Below are 16,051 nucleotides of genomic sequence, written 5' to 3'. Positions count from 1 at the left end.
TGGAAATATCCCTCTCGAAAATTAATCTTAAGGACTCAATTAAAGTAATTACTGCCCCTGCACCTTACCGAAGACCAGTTTCTTCACTCACTTCAATTTTCTGGACTTGGTCAGTTGTTTCTTTGGTGGAACCAATCAACACTATCTCCCCTTCTCCTCCTCCTGTTGGTTGTATGGTAGGGAAGGTCTTACTTGCTTACCGGCGAGACAATCTCTTCCTCTTCACCAATAAAAAGCCAGCGCCTTTCTGCACACTGATCAATCAGAACGAAGATCGCATTCTAACCAATCAGAATAAACAGAGTCAGCCACAATTGCAGCGAATCAGCGAGTGGAAGAGGAAACCGCGTTCGGGCAATCAGAAGCCAGAATCTGCCCCAGGGTGACTGTTAACCAATCCGGTCGCGAATTAAGGTTTATGGTGTTGGCCAATCGGAAACGCGCTCGAGTTTCCTCCAGCTCTAACCGAAGGAGTTTGTCTAGCGAGAAGGAAAGCGGCGGATAAGGAAAAAACTGGAAGCTAACGTTACAAATCGCCTCAAAACAACACGAAAACCTGGATCAAAGTCATCCGACAAGAGACGTTTACCTCATAAAATTTAATGTATGATCTTTTTCGGAGTTTAAAGATTTTGAGTTTTTTTTTGGAAAAAAAAGCATCTTAGATGTGCAAATCTAAACCTGTGTGTGCAGAGCGCGTCCCTGGTCCCGCTTCACTGACTGATAAAGTTAAAAGTTTTGTCAACTGCAGCTTTCCAAGTTGGACAAGAAATTTAATTTGTTAAAGTTTGGGAGTTCTTCCAATTATGAGTTGAAACTTTAACGGCGAAACTTACTTAAGATTTGGGAATTGTATTCCGTCACCACTCTCTGTTGGAAGAAATAAACTTTCATTGGAGAGATAAACTTTTTTAAAATAAAACGTTGGAGTTAATTATCAACCAGCTATTGCAAGAGGCGGGGGAGGGGGGAAAGTTCAGAGGGATTCATTATTGCTGTCTGGAGTTTCTCCCGGCTGCTGTATATCGGAAAGTATCCGTGGAATAAAAAAAAAGCGAGGATTGGGAAGAAAAGGCATCCATTTCCACCTCCGCTTGTTTCTGCCGGGGGGTGAAGGTGGCCTGTTAGAACGGGGTGTCGCCGTCCCCATCCAGGAAATCAGGAGAGAGATCCGAACCTTGACCAGGGAGCTGGCAATCATTAGAAGGCGGCAAGAGATTAAACCAAACCCGACCCGCCTCCCCAAGGCAACCAACCAAAAAAAAAACAACTCAGCCAGCGGCTCGGAGGTGGCGTTCATTCAGTTTAATATATGTTCATTGAAAAAAATCAGTGATTGAATCAGTAAATACCAAAGCGTATCGATGGTTAGAGAGCGAGCTGACTGCACTGATCGAAGCGATCAACAGATGATAGGAGACACGAGTTGTGGGCTGGTCGATGTTATGGACGGTGATAGATATCCAGAGGCGAGCAAAACACTAGGGGTTGGAAACGCAGGCCTGGAGGCGATGATCGGCAATTCAAGCAGCGGGACCAGGAGGAGGGAACCGCACTCTGGGGCTGCGAGCCGCGAACTAATTGAAAACCCTGCGCCATCCGTAATTCATTATCCGAAGAATCGATGCCAAAAGATAGTCCTGCAGGGATCGATTGGGAGCCTTCACCCAGGAAGAATCAATGAGCAGAAGTCGACCCAACGCCCGAATCCAGTTCGTAATCAGGGGATCGGAATTGCCAAAGAAAAAAGGAATACGGACTATGCAATCAATAACCAAAGGGAAATAAAGCAAGGGCCTTGTTTGAAAGGAGTAATCAATAACCAAATTGGAAACCGAAGTGGTGACATCGATGCATCGATCATGGGGTCAAAATCGGGAGTATTCAAGGGAACAATCGGATTTGCTGGTGCGAGAGGAAACTTTAATTTGTTTGGATGTTTTGGGAGATTGTGGACGTTTGTGCTGTTTCATATCCACGTGCTACAAACCCTGGCGCAAGGTAAGATCAGAGTGCAACATTCAGTGTATCTAATGTCCTTTCACCGCGGAGAACTGAAGTTATGCTTTGGGATTCGATTTTATTTAAAAGATTAATCTCGCAGGGACATCAAGGGCAGTTCAGATCACACTTGTGACTTGCAGCCCACTAATTTAACTGTGGACATGGGTAGCAATTTTCCAGGTTTCATTTGGTTTCTTTGCAAAAATGCTTGATAGTAAACAAAAAAGTGGAATTTTGAAATCTGCAAACTACATGGAGCGCTCTAAGGGTTAAACGTGCAACATGGAATGTTGTGCGCTTATCGGTTTTTACAGGAGCTTTACTTTCCAAGCTGACTTTGTATCATTAAGGAAGAATTATCCACTGGTGAGTGAGTTAATGAGACTGCATCCTTTTTGGGTATTTGCCACGGGAACAAAATAAAAAAATTGAAATATTGGGACCAGTCAGTATAAATTAGCACTTCTATCGGTTCCACTTTTCATTACAGAATTGCAACGCGAAGTAGCAACATACTGTACTCATTTGTCAATCCAATGCAATCTCACGATCTCCTTGTTCTATAGCTTTCCGTATTGCATTATGAATTATCTGCTGTTTTTGTTATTGCTTTTGGCAGTATATAAGAAAACTCTGATGGAGCTAACGAACAAACAAGTGCAAATAACGGTACTGCCTCGTAATTGTATTGTCTGATGCGATCCAGAAAATATTCAAAACCCCGAATTGTTTTACCCAGTGAATAAACCGATATTGCATTTTTATGGTGTGTTACTGAAGTTCTTTTGCTTGAGGGATACGCCGTCATAATTTATATACACGCCAGCGCCTCGTTTACTCAAGTGCCAGTGCTCTAAATTAAATTCGTATCCCTGTTAGAAGTGATATTAATTCAGCATAAAAGGACCTTTTTGTATTGCACTGGTGTTACTATGTTTAAACAATTACAAAACTGAACCTTATTTTAAGACTGGAGTACCTGTCCATTAACTTCAATCTTGACTTTTTTCCCTCTGATTTTTGTATCCTAATTGTATTCAGTTTCATACTCCTCTTTATAATTAGTCCTGTTGTTTTTTAAAAATCTTAATACTTCCCTTGGGGAATAGTTTGAACTAGTGGAAGGGTTCACAGACAGATTAACATCTGACAGGCCATGTCTCCTTTCATGGCAAGAACCATCTTTTTATACCAGCTGATGGAATGGTTAGTCCTATAAACCAGAGGTTTTTATGGACTCCCATAACCCCTACGATAGGGAGGACCACCCAAATCCACCATTCACAATAGGATGTCAACCCAGAATTCAGAGTCAGAGCTCCAGTGCCCACTTGCTGGGACTATCTGGAGGAGTGCTTGAGTGTTGCAGCTTCTGACTCTTCAGATGGGAATGCTGCCACTAAGTCAAAAGCTCATACCATTAGCCCCGGTACAATTAAAGGAAAATCGATGATGGAAAAATGCAGATTCTCAGGAGTACATTATTAATAGGGGCATAGAGTACAAGAGCAAGGAAGTTATGTTGAACTTGTATAAGATACTAATTCGGCCTCAGCTGGAGTATTGTGTCCAATTATGGGCATCGCACTTTAGGAAACATGTGAGTGCATTGGAGAGAGTACAGAAAAAATTCACAAGAATGATGAAATTCAGTTATGGAGATAGATTGGAGAAATTAGGACTGTTTTCCTTGTGGAAGAGAAGGCTGAGTGGTGATTTTATCGAGGTATTCAAAATCATGGGTCTGGACAGAGTAGATAGAGAGAAACTGTTCCCACTTATGAAAGGATCGAGAATGAGAGGGGCCAGATTTAAAGTATTTGGTAAGAGAAGCAAAAGCGACATGAGGAAAAACCTTTCCACACAACGCGTTGTTACGGTCAGGAATGCACTGCTGAGAGAGTGTGGTGGAGGCAGGTTCAATTGAAGCATTCAAAAAGGAATTAGGTTGTGATATGAAAAGGAAGAATGTGCAGGATTATGGGGAGAAGGTGGGAGAATGGCACTGAGGGAATTGTTCTTTGGGAGAGCCAGTGCAGACGTGATAGGCTGAATGGCCTCCTTCTGCGCTGTAACAATTCTGTGATTGTTCAAAACACTCTGCAATTGAAACTTTAGGTTACATTTTATGTGGTAATTATTTTTAATTGCAAATTCCAAGTGGGGCAAAGGCCAGTTGCATATCTTGGTTTCTAACCAACAATGTTCGCGTTAATCTGTACACTTCAATATCCAGTGTAAAGAATCACAGAATATTACTGCATTTGGCCCAGCAAGTCAGTACCAGTGTTTTTTCTCAAACCCTTGATTCAGGAATTGTCCCCATGGATTGGAAAATTGCCAGTTTCACTCCACTATTTAAGAAGGGCAAGAGAGATGAACTAGGAAGTTATCGGCCTATTCGTCTAGCGTCTTTTGTGGGAAAATTACTAGAATCTATTAATAGGGACAGAGTGACACACTAGTACAAGCATGAACCTGATAGAGAGCCAGCATGAATTTGTAAAGGGTAAATCATGTCTAACAAATCTATTTGAATTTTGAGATGGTAATTAATGTGGTATATAAGTGTGTGCTGAAGGCTGTTTATGTGGACTTGCAGAAGGCATTTAGTAAGGTTCCACAAAAGAGACTGCGAACAAAAATGAGAACATATGGAACTGGAGGCAACCTGTGACGTGGCTAAGGAATTGGTTAGGAGGTAGGAGACAAAAAGTAAGTATGCTGGGTATGTACTCCAGCAGGGTGTGATGAGCAGTGCCCCCTAGAATTCTGTGCGGTAGCCTCAGCTTTTCACAATGTTTATAAGTAACTTGAATGAAGTCCAAGTTTGCTGACAACACCAAGTTAAGTGGCATAGTAAGTAATGTAGTTGGGAACAGAAAGTTGTAAAAGGACTAAAAGCTAGTTGACAGGTACAAAAAAAGTTTAAAAGGTTAATGAAATGTTGGCCTTTATCTCAAGAGGGTTGGAATACAATGGGGTAAAAGTTATGTTGCAGTTATATAGAGCTCTGATTAGATCCAATTTAAGGTATTATGTTCAATTCTGGGTGCCACACCTCAGGAAGGCATGTGCTGGGCTTGGAGGGGTTGCCACACAGATTCATCAAATTGATACTGCGGCAAAAAGGATTAAATTATGATGACAGGTTGTGTAGACGAGTCTTGTGGAGTATTCTCTTGAGAATAGAAGATTAAGGGGTGATCTCATAGATGTGTTTAAAATGATTAAAGGAGATGATAGGATAGATAGAGAGTAACAAATTCCTCTGGTAGCAAGTCCAGAACCAGGGGGCATAACCTTAAAGTTAGAGCGAGGCTGTGCATGGGTGATGTCAGGAAGCACTTCTTCAAACAAAGGATGGTGGAAATCTGGAACAGTCTTCTCCCATAAAGCTATTGAGGCTAGGTCCATTGAAAACTTAAAACTGAGATTGATAGACGAGAGTATTGACGGCTATGGAACCAAGGTGGGTAGATGAAGTTAAGTACAGATCAGCCAAGTTTTACTAACTGCTCTTCAATTCTTCTTGTTGCAAACCAGTTTCTCATTATTATCACAAGAATGGAAGTCATATTATAAACCATCATAATCTTGAATATTGAAGAGTATTGGAAATAATGAAGTTGTTAGCTGGCTATAGTCAGAATTTAAACCAAAATCAATAATATTTTGGGCTAATAAAGTTTATTTTCAGCTAGTATGTATGCAATTAGAATGTTTGGGGGGGGGGAGGGGGAACATTTACCCAATGCAAGTCATTTTGCTTGGATGCATGTTGCATGTATCCTCTGCTTTGGTGAAAAGCCGTTTTCAAAATGGGTGTGGATTATTGTGTACTGGTGATGTAGTTAAATTAATGTCCTGTGATATGTTCCATCTATCTTACCCAAGAATATAATAAAGCTGTGAAGGTTTGAAGAATTGTTTTACCAATATAGCATCAATTACTCGTGTGAAATTTGATGGCTTGTTAGTGGTTCCAGTTATGCTTTCTCTGAGACTATGGTGTTTTTAACCAAAGCCCTTTTTTAAAACATCCTTGAGTTCCAAATGCATAAGCATGGAAAGGTTAACCAACTAATTATGTCTAAAGCTGTAGAACTAAAGCAAAAGACTTATATAACTCAGCTTCAGGCCCACAAATCAAAATCCTCCCCTTCCCTCCCCAACTCCAATTTCTTTATCAAGTCTTAAAGATACAGCTACTGTGCTAAATGAGAGAGATTCAGAACAGATCGAGCAGCTCAAAACAAGTATCCATGAAGTGTTGTGGGCTATATCAGCTGCAGTAGCGGAATTGTATTCCACCACATTCTGTAACCTCATGGTATGGCACATCTCTCACTCCACCTTCACCATCAAGTCAAGGGATCAACCTTGGTTCAATGAGAAGTGTAGAAGAACATGCCAGGAGCAGCACCAGACATAACCTTTTGTAAAAAAAAAAAGTGTCAGCCTGCTGAAGCTACAACATAGAACTACATACATGCTAAATAGTGAAAGTGGTATGCGAAAGACAGTGCTAAGTGACCCCACAACCAGTGGATCAGAGTAAAGCGCTGCAGTCCTGCCAATCCAGTCGTGAATAGTGGTGGGCAACTAATGGGAGGAGGGGGCTCCATGAACATTGTCATCTGTAACGGTGACAGAGCCCAGCACGTGAGTACAAAAGCCAATTCTGAAGCGTTTGTAACCATCTTCAGCCAGAGGTTCCCAACTGTACGAATGCCAGTCTTCAGCCAATTCGATTCACTTTGCGGCTGAGCACTCTGGATACAGCGAAGCTGATGGGCCCTGACATTATCCCAGCTGTAGTGCTGAAGACATGCTCCAGAACTAGCTCTGTCTCTAGCCTAGCTGTTCCAGTACAGCTATAATATTGGCATTTACCCGACAAAGTGGAAAATTGCCCAGGTATGTCATGTCCACAAACATTTCTCGCCTCATCGGTCTATTTTCAATCATCAAAGTAATGGAAGTTGTCATTGACAGTGCTATCAAGTGGCACTTACTCAGCAATAACCTGCTCACCAATTTATTCTGTTTGAGATCTGTCAGGACCACTTAGCTCCAGACCTCATCGCAGCTTTGGACCAAAGAGGTGAATTCCACAGGCAGGATGAGAGTGACTGCCCTTGACATCAAGGCAGCATTTGACGGTGGAAAACTCTGCACTGGCTGGAGTCATGCCTAACACAAAGGTAGAAAATTGTGGTTGTTGGAGGTCAATCATCTCAACACCAGGACATCGCTGCAGGAGTTCCTCAAGGCCCAACCATCTTCAGCCACCTCATCAATGACTTTCCTTTCATCATTAGGTTGGAAGTGGGGATGTTTGCTGCTGATTGAACAACGTTCAGTTCCATTTGCAACTCCTCAGATAATCAATCTGTGCCCGTATGCAGCAAGACTTGGACAATATTCAGGCTTGGGCTGATAAATGGCAAGTAATATTTGTGCCACATAAGTGCCAGGCAATGACCATCTCCAGCAAGAGTGAGTTGAACCACCTCCCCATGACATTCAACTGCTTTATCATTGTTGAATCCTCCACCATCAATATACTTTTTTTACATTTGTTCAGGAGATGCCGACATTGCTGGCTAGGCCAGCATTTATTGTCCATTCCGATTTTGCCCTTAAAGTGGTGGTGAGCTGCCTTCTTGAACCACTGCAGTCCTTGGGGTGTAGGTACACAAACAGTGCTGTTAAGGGAGTTCTAGGATTTTGACCCAGCGCCAACGAAGGAGCGGCGATATTGTTCCAAGTCAGGATGGTGTGTGGATGGAGAGGAACATTCAGATGGTGGTGTTCCCATGCATCTGCTGTCCTTGTCCTTCAAGGTGGTAGAGGTCGTGGGTTTGGAAGGTGCTGTCCAAGGAACCTTGTTGCGTGGCTGCAGTGCATCTTGTAGATGGTACACATTGCTGTCACTATGCATCAGTGGTGCAGGGAGTGAATATTGAAGGTGGTGGATGGGGTGCCAATCAAGCAGGCTGCTTTGTCCTGGATGGTATTGAGCTTCTTGAGTGTTGTTGGAGCTGCAGCCATCCAGGCAAGTGGAGAGTATTGCATTACACTCCAGACTTATGCCTTGTAGATGGTGGACAGGAATTGGGGAGATGGGAGGTGAGTTACTTACCACAGAATTCCCAGCCTCTGATCTGCTGTTGTAGCCACAGCATTTTTGTGGTTGATCCAGTTGAGCTTCTGGTCAATGGTGACCCCCCAGGATGTTAGTGGGAGATTCAGTGATGGTAATGCCATTGAATGTCAAGGGGAGATGGTTAGATTCTATCTTGTTGGAGATGGTCATTGCCTGGTACTTGTATGGTGCGAATGTGACTTGTCACTTATCAGCCCAAGCCTGGATATTGTCCAGGTCTTGCATTTCTACACGGACTGCTTCAGTATCTGAGGAGTTGCGAATGGTGCTGAACATTGTGCAATCATCAGTGAACATCCTCACTTTTGAAGATGGTTGGGCCCAGGACACTACCCTGAGGAACTCCTGCAGTGATTTCTGGGACTGAGATGACTGACCTCCAACAATCACAATCATCTTCCTTTGTGCTAGGTATGACTCCAACCAGTGGAGAGTTTTCTTCCTGATTCCCATTGACTCCAGTTTTGCTATGGCTCCTTGATGTCATACTCGATGAAATGCTGCCTTGATGTCAAGGGCAGTCACTCTCACTTCACCTCTGGAGTTTAGCTCTTTTGCCTATGTTTGAACCAAGGCTGCAATGAGGTCAGGAGCTGCGTGGCCCTGGCAGAACCCAAACTGAGCGTCAGTAGCAGGTTATTGCTGAGCAAATGCCATCACTTTGCTGATGATCAGGAGTAAACTGATAAGGCAGTAATTGGCCGGGTCGGATTTGTCCTGCTTTTTGTGGACAGGACATAGCTGGGCAATTTTCCACATTGCCAGGTAGATGTCCATGTTGTATCTGTACTGGAACAGCTTGGTTAGGGGTGTGGCTAGTTCTGGAGCGCGTCTTCAGTACAATTGCCGGAACGTTGTCAGGGCCCATGGCTTTTGCTGTATCCAGTGCGTTCAGTTTTTTGATATCACGTGGAGTGAATCAGATTGGCTGAAGATTGGCATCTGTGATGCTGGGGACCTCAGGAGGAGGCTGAGATGGATTATCTGCTCAGCACGTTTGGCTGAAGATGATGCAAATGCTTCAGCCTTGTCTTTTGCACTGATGTGCTGGGCTCCCTCATAGTTGAGGATGGGCATGTTTGTGGCGCCTCCTCTTCAGTTGTTTAATTGTTCACCACCATTCACGACTGGATGTGGCAGGATTGCAAAGCTTAGATCTGATCTGTTGTTTATGGGATCACTTAGCCCTGCCTGTTGCATGCTGTTTTTGCTGTTAGCCATGCAAGTAGTCCTGTGTTGTAGCTTCACCAGACTGACACCTCATTTTTAGATATGCCTGTGCTGCTCCTGGCATGCCCTCCTGCACTCCTCATTGAGCCAGAGTTGGTTTGTCCAGCTTGATGATAATGGTAGAGTGGAGGATATGCCGGGCCATGGTGTTGCAGATTGTGGTTGAGTACAATTTTGCTGCTGCTTGATGGCCCACAGCGCCTCATGTAGTTGCTAGATCTGTTCGAAATCTATCCTATTTATCACATTGGTAGTGCCACACAACATGGTGGGTACCCTCCGCGTGAAGATGGGACTTGGTCTCCACAAGGACTATACAGTGGTCACTTCTACCAGGACTGTCATGGACAGATGCATCTGCCACCAGTAGGTTGGTGAGGACAAGGTCAAGTAAGTCTCTCTTGGTGGTCCCTCACCACCTGCCGCAGACCTAGTCTAGCAGCTGTGTCCTTTAGGACTTGGCCAGCTCGGTGCTGCCGGGCCATTCTTGGTGATGGACCTTGAAGTCCCGCACCCAGAGTACAGTATGTGCCCTTGCTACTCTCATGCTTCTTCCAATTAGTGTTCAACATGGAGAAGCACTGGTTCATCAGCCGAGGGGTGGAGGCGGTAAGTAGTAATTAGCAGAAGGTTTTCTTGCCCATGTTTGACCTGATGGCACAAGACTTCAGGGGGTGCAGAGTCAATGTTGAGGACTCCCAGGGCAACTCCCTCCCGACTGTACATCACTGTGCCACCACCTCATGTCGATGGGACAAGACCTACCCGGGAATGGTCATGGTGGTGTATGGGACATTATCTGCATGGTATGATTCAGTGAGGCTGTTGCTTGACTAGTCTGTGAGACAGCTCTCCCAACTTTGGTACAAGCTCCCAGATGTTAGTAAGGAGGACTTTGCAGGGTTGCCACGGCTGGGTTTGCCTTTGTCGTTTCCGGTGCCGAGGTCGATGCTGGGTGGTCCGTCCGGTTTCATTCCTTTTTTCATAGACTTTTTGTAGTGGTTTGATACAACTGAGTGGCTTGCGAGGCCATTTCAGAGTGCAGTTAAGAGTCAAACACATTGTGTGGGTCTTCCGTCACATGTAGGCCAGACCAGGTAAGGACAGCAGATTTTCTTCCCTAAAGGACATTCGTGACATGGGTTTTTACAACGATCGACAATGGTTTCATGGTGATCACTAGACTAACTTTTTTAAAATTCCAGGTTTATTAATGGATTTCAAATTCCACCATCTGCCATGGTGGCATTCAAACCAATGTCCCCAGAGCATTAGCCTGGACCTCTGAGTTAGTTGTCTAGTGACATTACCACTACACCACCACCAACCCCGGGGTTACCATTGACCAGAAACTTAACTGAACAAGCCACATCAATACTGTGGCTATAAAAGCAGGTCAGAGGCTGGGAATGTTATGTTGAGTAACTCACCTTCTGACTCTCAAACCTTTGTACCATCTACAAATTGGGAGTGTGATGGATTACTCTTGACTTGCCTAGAAGAATGAAGCTCCAACAAGACTCGAAGCTCGACATCATCCAGGATAAAACAACCTGCTTGATTGGTACCTTTATCCACCATGTTACACATCCACTCCCTCGACCACCAATGCCCCATGGCTCATGGCTGCCCTGTGTACCATATGAGATGCATTGCACACCCCCCCCCCCCACCCCCAACTTGCTAAGGCTTCTTTGGCAGCACATCCTGAACCCACGACCACTATCGCCTAGAAGAGCAAGGGCAGCAAGCGCATGGGGAAAACCACCACCTGCAACTTACCGTCCAAGTCACGCAACATCCTAATTTTGAAATATATTGCCATTCCTTCATTGTCTCTGGTTCTCCTTCCACCTCGCGCCTCCCCTACAACAAAGACATGTACATATTACATCTCTGTCCTGTAATTTCTTTCCTTTACCTTCCTGCTTTGCCACATTTCACTGAGATATATCTTAAAGGTGAAGATACATACCATGAGGCAAGAAAACCATGGGCAATGGGGAAAAACCTATCAGATAGGTAACCAAATAACAACTGTCCACTATAATGTATCTATTATTCTGAATTTATAATGTGTTGTCTGACATATAGTAGTATTTAATCATCATAGCAATTTATTTTAGACTTGCGTATCTGTCCGAGAGGATAAATGGCGAAGAACATTGCTTGGCTGTGAAACAATTTTTATTTGGACAGGTTGACATGGATATTTTTTCGCACCATTATAAATGCTTTTTTTTCCCCTAGCCAAGTTACCACAGAAGATTGATTGACCTCAGGAATAGATGGTTTGTGTACTTAACATGCTGACCCCTCTTTGGACTTTAGATTCCTTCAAATCTTAGTGCCAGAGGTGCAGATTGTTGAATCATGATAGATATTAGAACTGACATTGTGAATGGATCCTTTCACTAATTCCATGTTGTTGGTTTGAAGGCAAACCATTTCTGGTCATTTTGTTTCACACCTAAAAGAAAATAATTCATGAACTGTCTCTCTCCTCAAATGATGCAGTCAGAGGTTTCTAGACATTTCAGTTCGAAATAAATTCTTTGTATTACCTTACAGTTACAAGACCAGAACAAGATTATTGATACAAGACTAGTTTTTTTTTAGAGTTATGGCTGGAGATTGGAGAAACCCCACGGAAATTACTTGCATAAATGCCAGCAGCTTCTATGACTATAGAGAACAGCAACAAATACGTTTTCCAGCAGGAGTTACTACGTTGCAAACAACATGAATTTTTTTTTTTGCCCTTCAACCCCCTGCTTAAGAGTGCTGAGGCCAACTGTTGCCCCCTGAGTTGAAATTGGCTAACTTGGTCTAGTCCGAGGGATAAACTTGGGACATTTAGTACCTTTATATCTTAATACTCCATTGTCCAGAGCACTGACTACTAAGCCATTGGGTGAGCTCAAATCTGATTCTTAATCAATTTCTAAAATAATTTGAAACATTATCTAATGAGTCTGAAATACTTAGTAGTAAAGCTCCAACATAAAACATTAGACCTGAAATACTCCGTAATGGCAGTCATTTTGCGTGCTCATAAATTTATAACAAAATAAAATCCTTAGCTCAAATTTTAGAATTTTGTTTTTTATAACTATCTAATGGACAGTTGTCAGTAATAAAATGTTTCCATATCATTTCAGTTGCAATCACACGAGGTTGAAATGAGGTTTCTGGTTATTAATAAAGGTTTGTGTATTTAAAAAAAAAACTCAAACAACATCACTTTTATAGGAGTAATTCCAGTAATAGCATCTGTAAAGGTCAACTGACATGGTGGAAGTTTCTGAATAATTACTAATGCACATAACAGCAATTTCTTTTTGGTGTAAGTTTATCTGTTTCTGTTTTAAAGACCAAATATGAAATTAGAGTTTATAAATTTATTGCTATCGAAATACATTGAAAGCCTGCCATGCTTAAACCTTTGGTTTATATTTGCAGTGCTTAAAATTGTACCCTGATGTGCTGGACTAAAATCAGTAATTTTAGCAATAGGACAATGAAAGAGTTAGAACTGCTACTTATTTTCAAATGCCTTTTAGCTTTTATTTCAAGCTTCTACTTTTGCTATACTTTTTGACCAGAAAATGAAATTGTGTTTCTTGCAATTGGGGTGAGGAGAACAAAAATAGGAAACAGTTACTGAACCACTGTGTATTCTGTTCGCTTGTTTTCCCCCTCCTATTTTATTTTGCACAGTACTTTTCCATGTATCGTACTTATCATTGATATGAATCAACTGGTAGTTCACAGACCAAACCAGAGTTGTGCTAGTCAGATAACTCAATGTACTTGTGGTACTATGAGGTACGTGACCACTGCAGAGCCCTGTTCCCTGATTGTAATGAGATTTTAAAAAAAAATCATCTGTAAATATTGAGAGTAATCTGCAGGTGAACATTTTTTCATAATTACAACAGGTATGTTGTGTTAATGGGATGGTTCACAGTTTCATACAGTTATTGCTACAGTTCATTTTGAGGCAGTGACATTTGGGTGGTGATATTGTCCTTATAGTTCAAAGTGGAGAACGATAATAAAAAGGAAGGTGAATCAAGCTATCAAAGAAATAAGTGGACAAATTTGAAGAGAGACATCGAGACAGTGAATGGTGCGGGGGTGGGTGGGGGGTGGCGGGTCATGAATACAATTAATTCCGAAATAGTTTGGAAGAAAGTGAGCAGGAACAGGTTTGATCATACAAAGAACAAAGACCAGTACAGCACAGGAACAGGCCATTCGGCCCTCCAAGCCTGCGCCAATCTTGATGCCTGCCTAAACTAAAACCTTCTGCACTTCCGGGGACCATATCCCTCTATTCCCATCCTATTCATGTATTTGTCAAGATGCCTCTTAAACGTCATTATCGTACCTGCTTCCACCACCTTCCCCGGCAGCAAGTTCCAGGCACTCACCACCCTCTGTGTAAAGAACTTGCCTCGCACATCCCCTCTAAACTTTACCCCTCTCACCTTAAACCTATGTCCCCTAGTAACTGACTCTTCCACCCTGAGAAAAAGCTTCTGACTATCCACTCTGTCCATGCCGCTCATAACTTCGTAAACCTCTATCATGTCACCCCTCCACCTTCGTCGTTTCAGTGAAAACAATCCGAGTTTATCCAACCTCTCCTCATAGATAATGCCCTCCAGACTAGGCAACATCCTGGTAAACCTCTTCTGTACCCTCTTCAAAGCCTCCACGTCCTTCTGGTAGTGTGGCGACCAGAATTGCACGCAATATTCTAAGTGTGGCCTAACTAAGGTTCTGTACAGCTGCAGCATGACTTGCCAATTTTTATACTCTATGCCCCATAGTCTCCAACCGATCTATATCCTGCTGTATCCTCTGACAATCCTCATCACTATCCAATACTCCTCCAACCTTTGTGTCGTCCGCAAACTTACTATTCAGACCAGCTACATTTTCCTCCAAATCATTTATATATACTACAAAGAGCAAAGGTCCCAGCACTGATCCCTGCGGAACACCACTAGTCACATCCCTCCGTTCAGAAAAGCACCCTTCCACTGCTACTCTCTGTCTTCTATGACAGAGCCAGTTCTGTATCCATCTTGCCAGCTCCCCTCTGATCCCATGTGACTTCACCTTTTGTATCAGTCGGCCATGAGGGACTGCCATCATGAACTGTAACGTATGGAATTTGTTGCTGTACTGGCAGCTAAAATCTGTGAACAGTTTACAAGTCCACATAATGTGGTTAAAATACAGAATAATAGATTTTTGAGGATGCATGGCAAAATATGCAGTTTTGAGTAGGTTTGTTTTGCGCTTGAACATGTACAACTCTCCAAGCCAAGCATTCTCACAGAGACCTCAACCTGTGATTTAAAGGTCTTCAATTTTTTATTCTGACTATGCCAAATTTTATGTAATCATATTTAGCTTTGTAGTTTCATAGGAAAATTAATATCTTTTCATGAATTTAAGTGTGCAATATGTACTATTTTAGCAGACATTTAAGGATTTTGTTTCATGACAGTATTAACAGTACTTGTTGCATTTCATCTCTGTATGTGATTGTAGCATGTCATATGAAATATCATTGAAGGCTTAGAATCCAAAAACAATAACCTTGTTTCTGTATCATCCATTCCTCTCAACATTGTCAAAGCCTGCATTATATATTCTTCTTATCTTTTTGTAATGATAACCAATGAATCTTCGTAACTTAGTCCTTGTTACTCTGAATCCTTTTTTGTGCATCCGTGTCCTTTTGAAGGTAGTGTGGCAAACACTAACAGCTGGCATTCATATAATGCCTTTAGCGTAGTAAAAGGATCCAAGGTGTTTCAAAGGAGTGTTATCAAACACAGTTTGACGCATAGCCACCAATGGTGAAGAAAATCTGCAAAAGGCCAGAATTGGAGATGTACAGAGATCTGAGGGTTGTACGGCTGGAGGAAGTTGCAGAGGTAAGGAGGGGCAAGGCCAAGGTTGTACTTGAAAAGAAGGATGCAAATTTTAAAATTGAGATGTTGCTGTACCCGGAGCCAGTGTATGTCAATCAGTACGGGATGTGGTGTGAGTCAGGATATGGAGTTTTGGATGAGCTCAAGAAAATGCAGAGTGCAAGGTAGGAGGCCGGCTAGAAGAACAGTGGAATAGTCGAGCCTAGAGGTAACAAAGGCAGATGAACTGAGGCAGGGTGGAGATATGGAGGTGGGAGTAGGTGGTTTTGGTCATAGACTGGATATGGAGTCAGGAGCTCCAAGTTGGTCAAATAAGATACTAAAATTGTGAACAGTCTGGAACAATAAGTTGCATTTATATAGTGCCTTTAGCATAGTAAAACATCCTAAGGCTTTTCACAAGAAACTTGTCTAAACAATATTTTGACACAGAACCACATAATTAATATGGGTGACCAAAAGCTTGGCCAGAGAAGTAGATTATAAGGAGTGCCTTAAAGGAGGACAGAGGGGTAGAGATGGAGAGGTCTAGTGGGGGGAATTCCAGGGCTTTGTGCTCAAGAAGCTGAAAGCACTGCTGCCAATGTTGGAGCAACTAAAATTGGCCTCAGACAGTGCCTAGGGAGAGGAATGGAGTCAGTGACTCAAACCATTTCTGGCAGGGACCAAAGATAATTAATTGGAAGAAATT

The 16,051-nt window shown here is 42.7% G+C and overlaps 1 protein-coding gene across 3 annotated transcripts in view; it reads left to right on the top strand.

Annotated features, from left to right (window-relative positions):
* The first annotated feature begins 468 nt into the window (after positions 1-468).
* Positions 469-16,051, top strand: part of sdk1a (sidekick cell adhesion molecule 1a) — a 973,689-nt gene continuing 958,106 nt past the window's right edge. For all 3 annotated transcript variants that reach the window (XM_068055814.1, XM_068055813.1, XM_068055815.1), the window contains exon 1: positions 469-2,001. In XM_068055814.1, the coding sequence (XP_067911915.1) occupies positions 1,365-2,001 (637 nt within the window). In that variant the 5' untranslated portion in view covers positions 469-1,364. The remainder of the gene's footprint in view (positions 2,002-16,051) is intronic.

The sequence above is a fragment of the Heterodontus francisci genome, chromosome 24 (assembly GCF_036365525.1).
Source record: "Heterodontus francisci isolate sHetFra1 chromosome 24, sHetFra1.hap1, whole genome shotgun sequence".
Taxonomy (NCBI): domain Eukaryota; kingdom Metazoa; phylum Chordata; class Chondrichthyes; order Heterodontiformes; family Heterodontidae; genus Heterodontus; species Heterodontus francisci.
The sequence above is the reverse complement of the archived record's forward strand: the minus strand, read 5'-3'. Positions and strand labels throughout refer to the sequence as shown.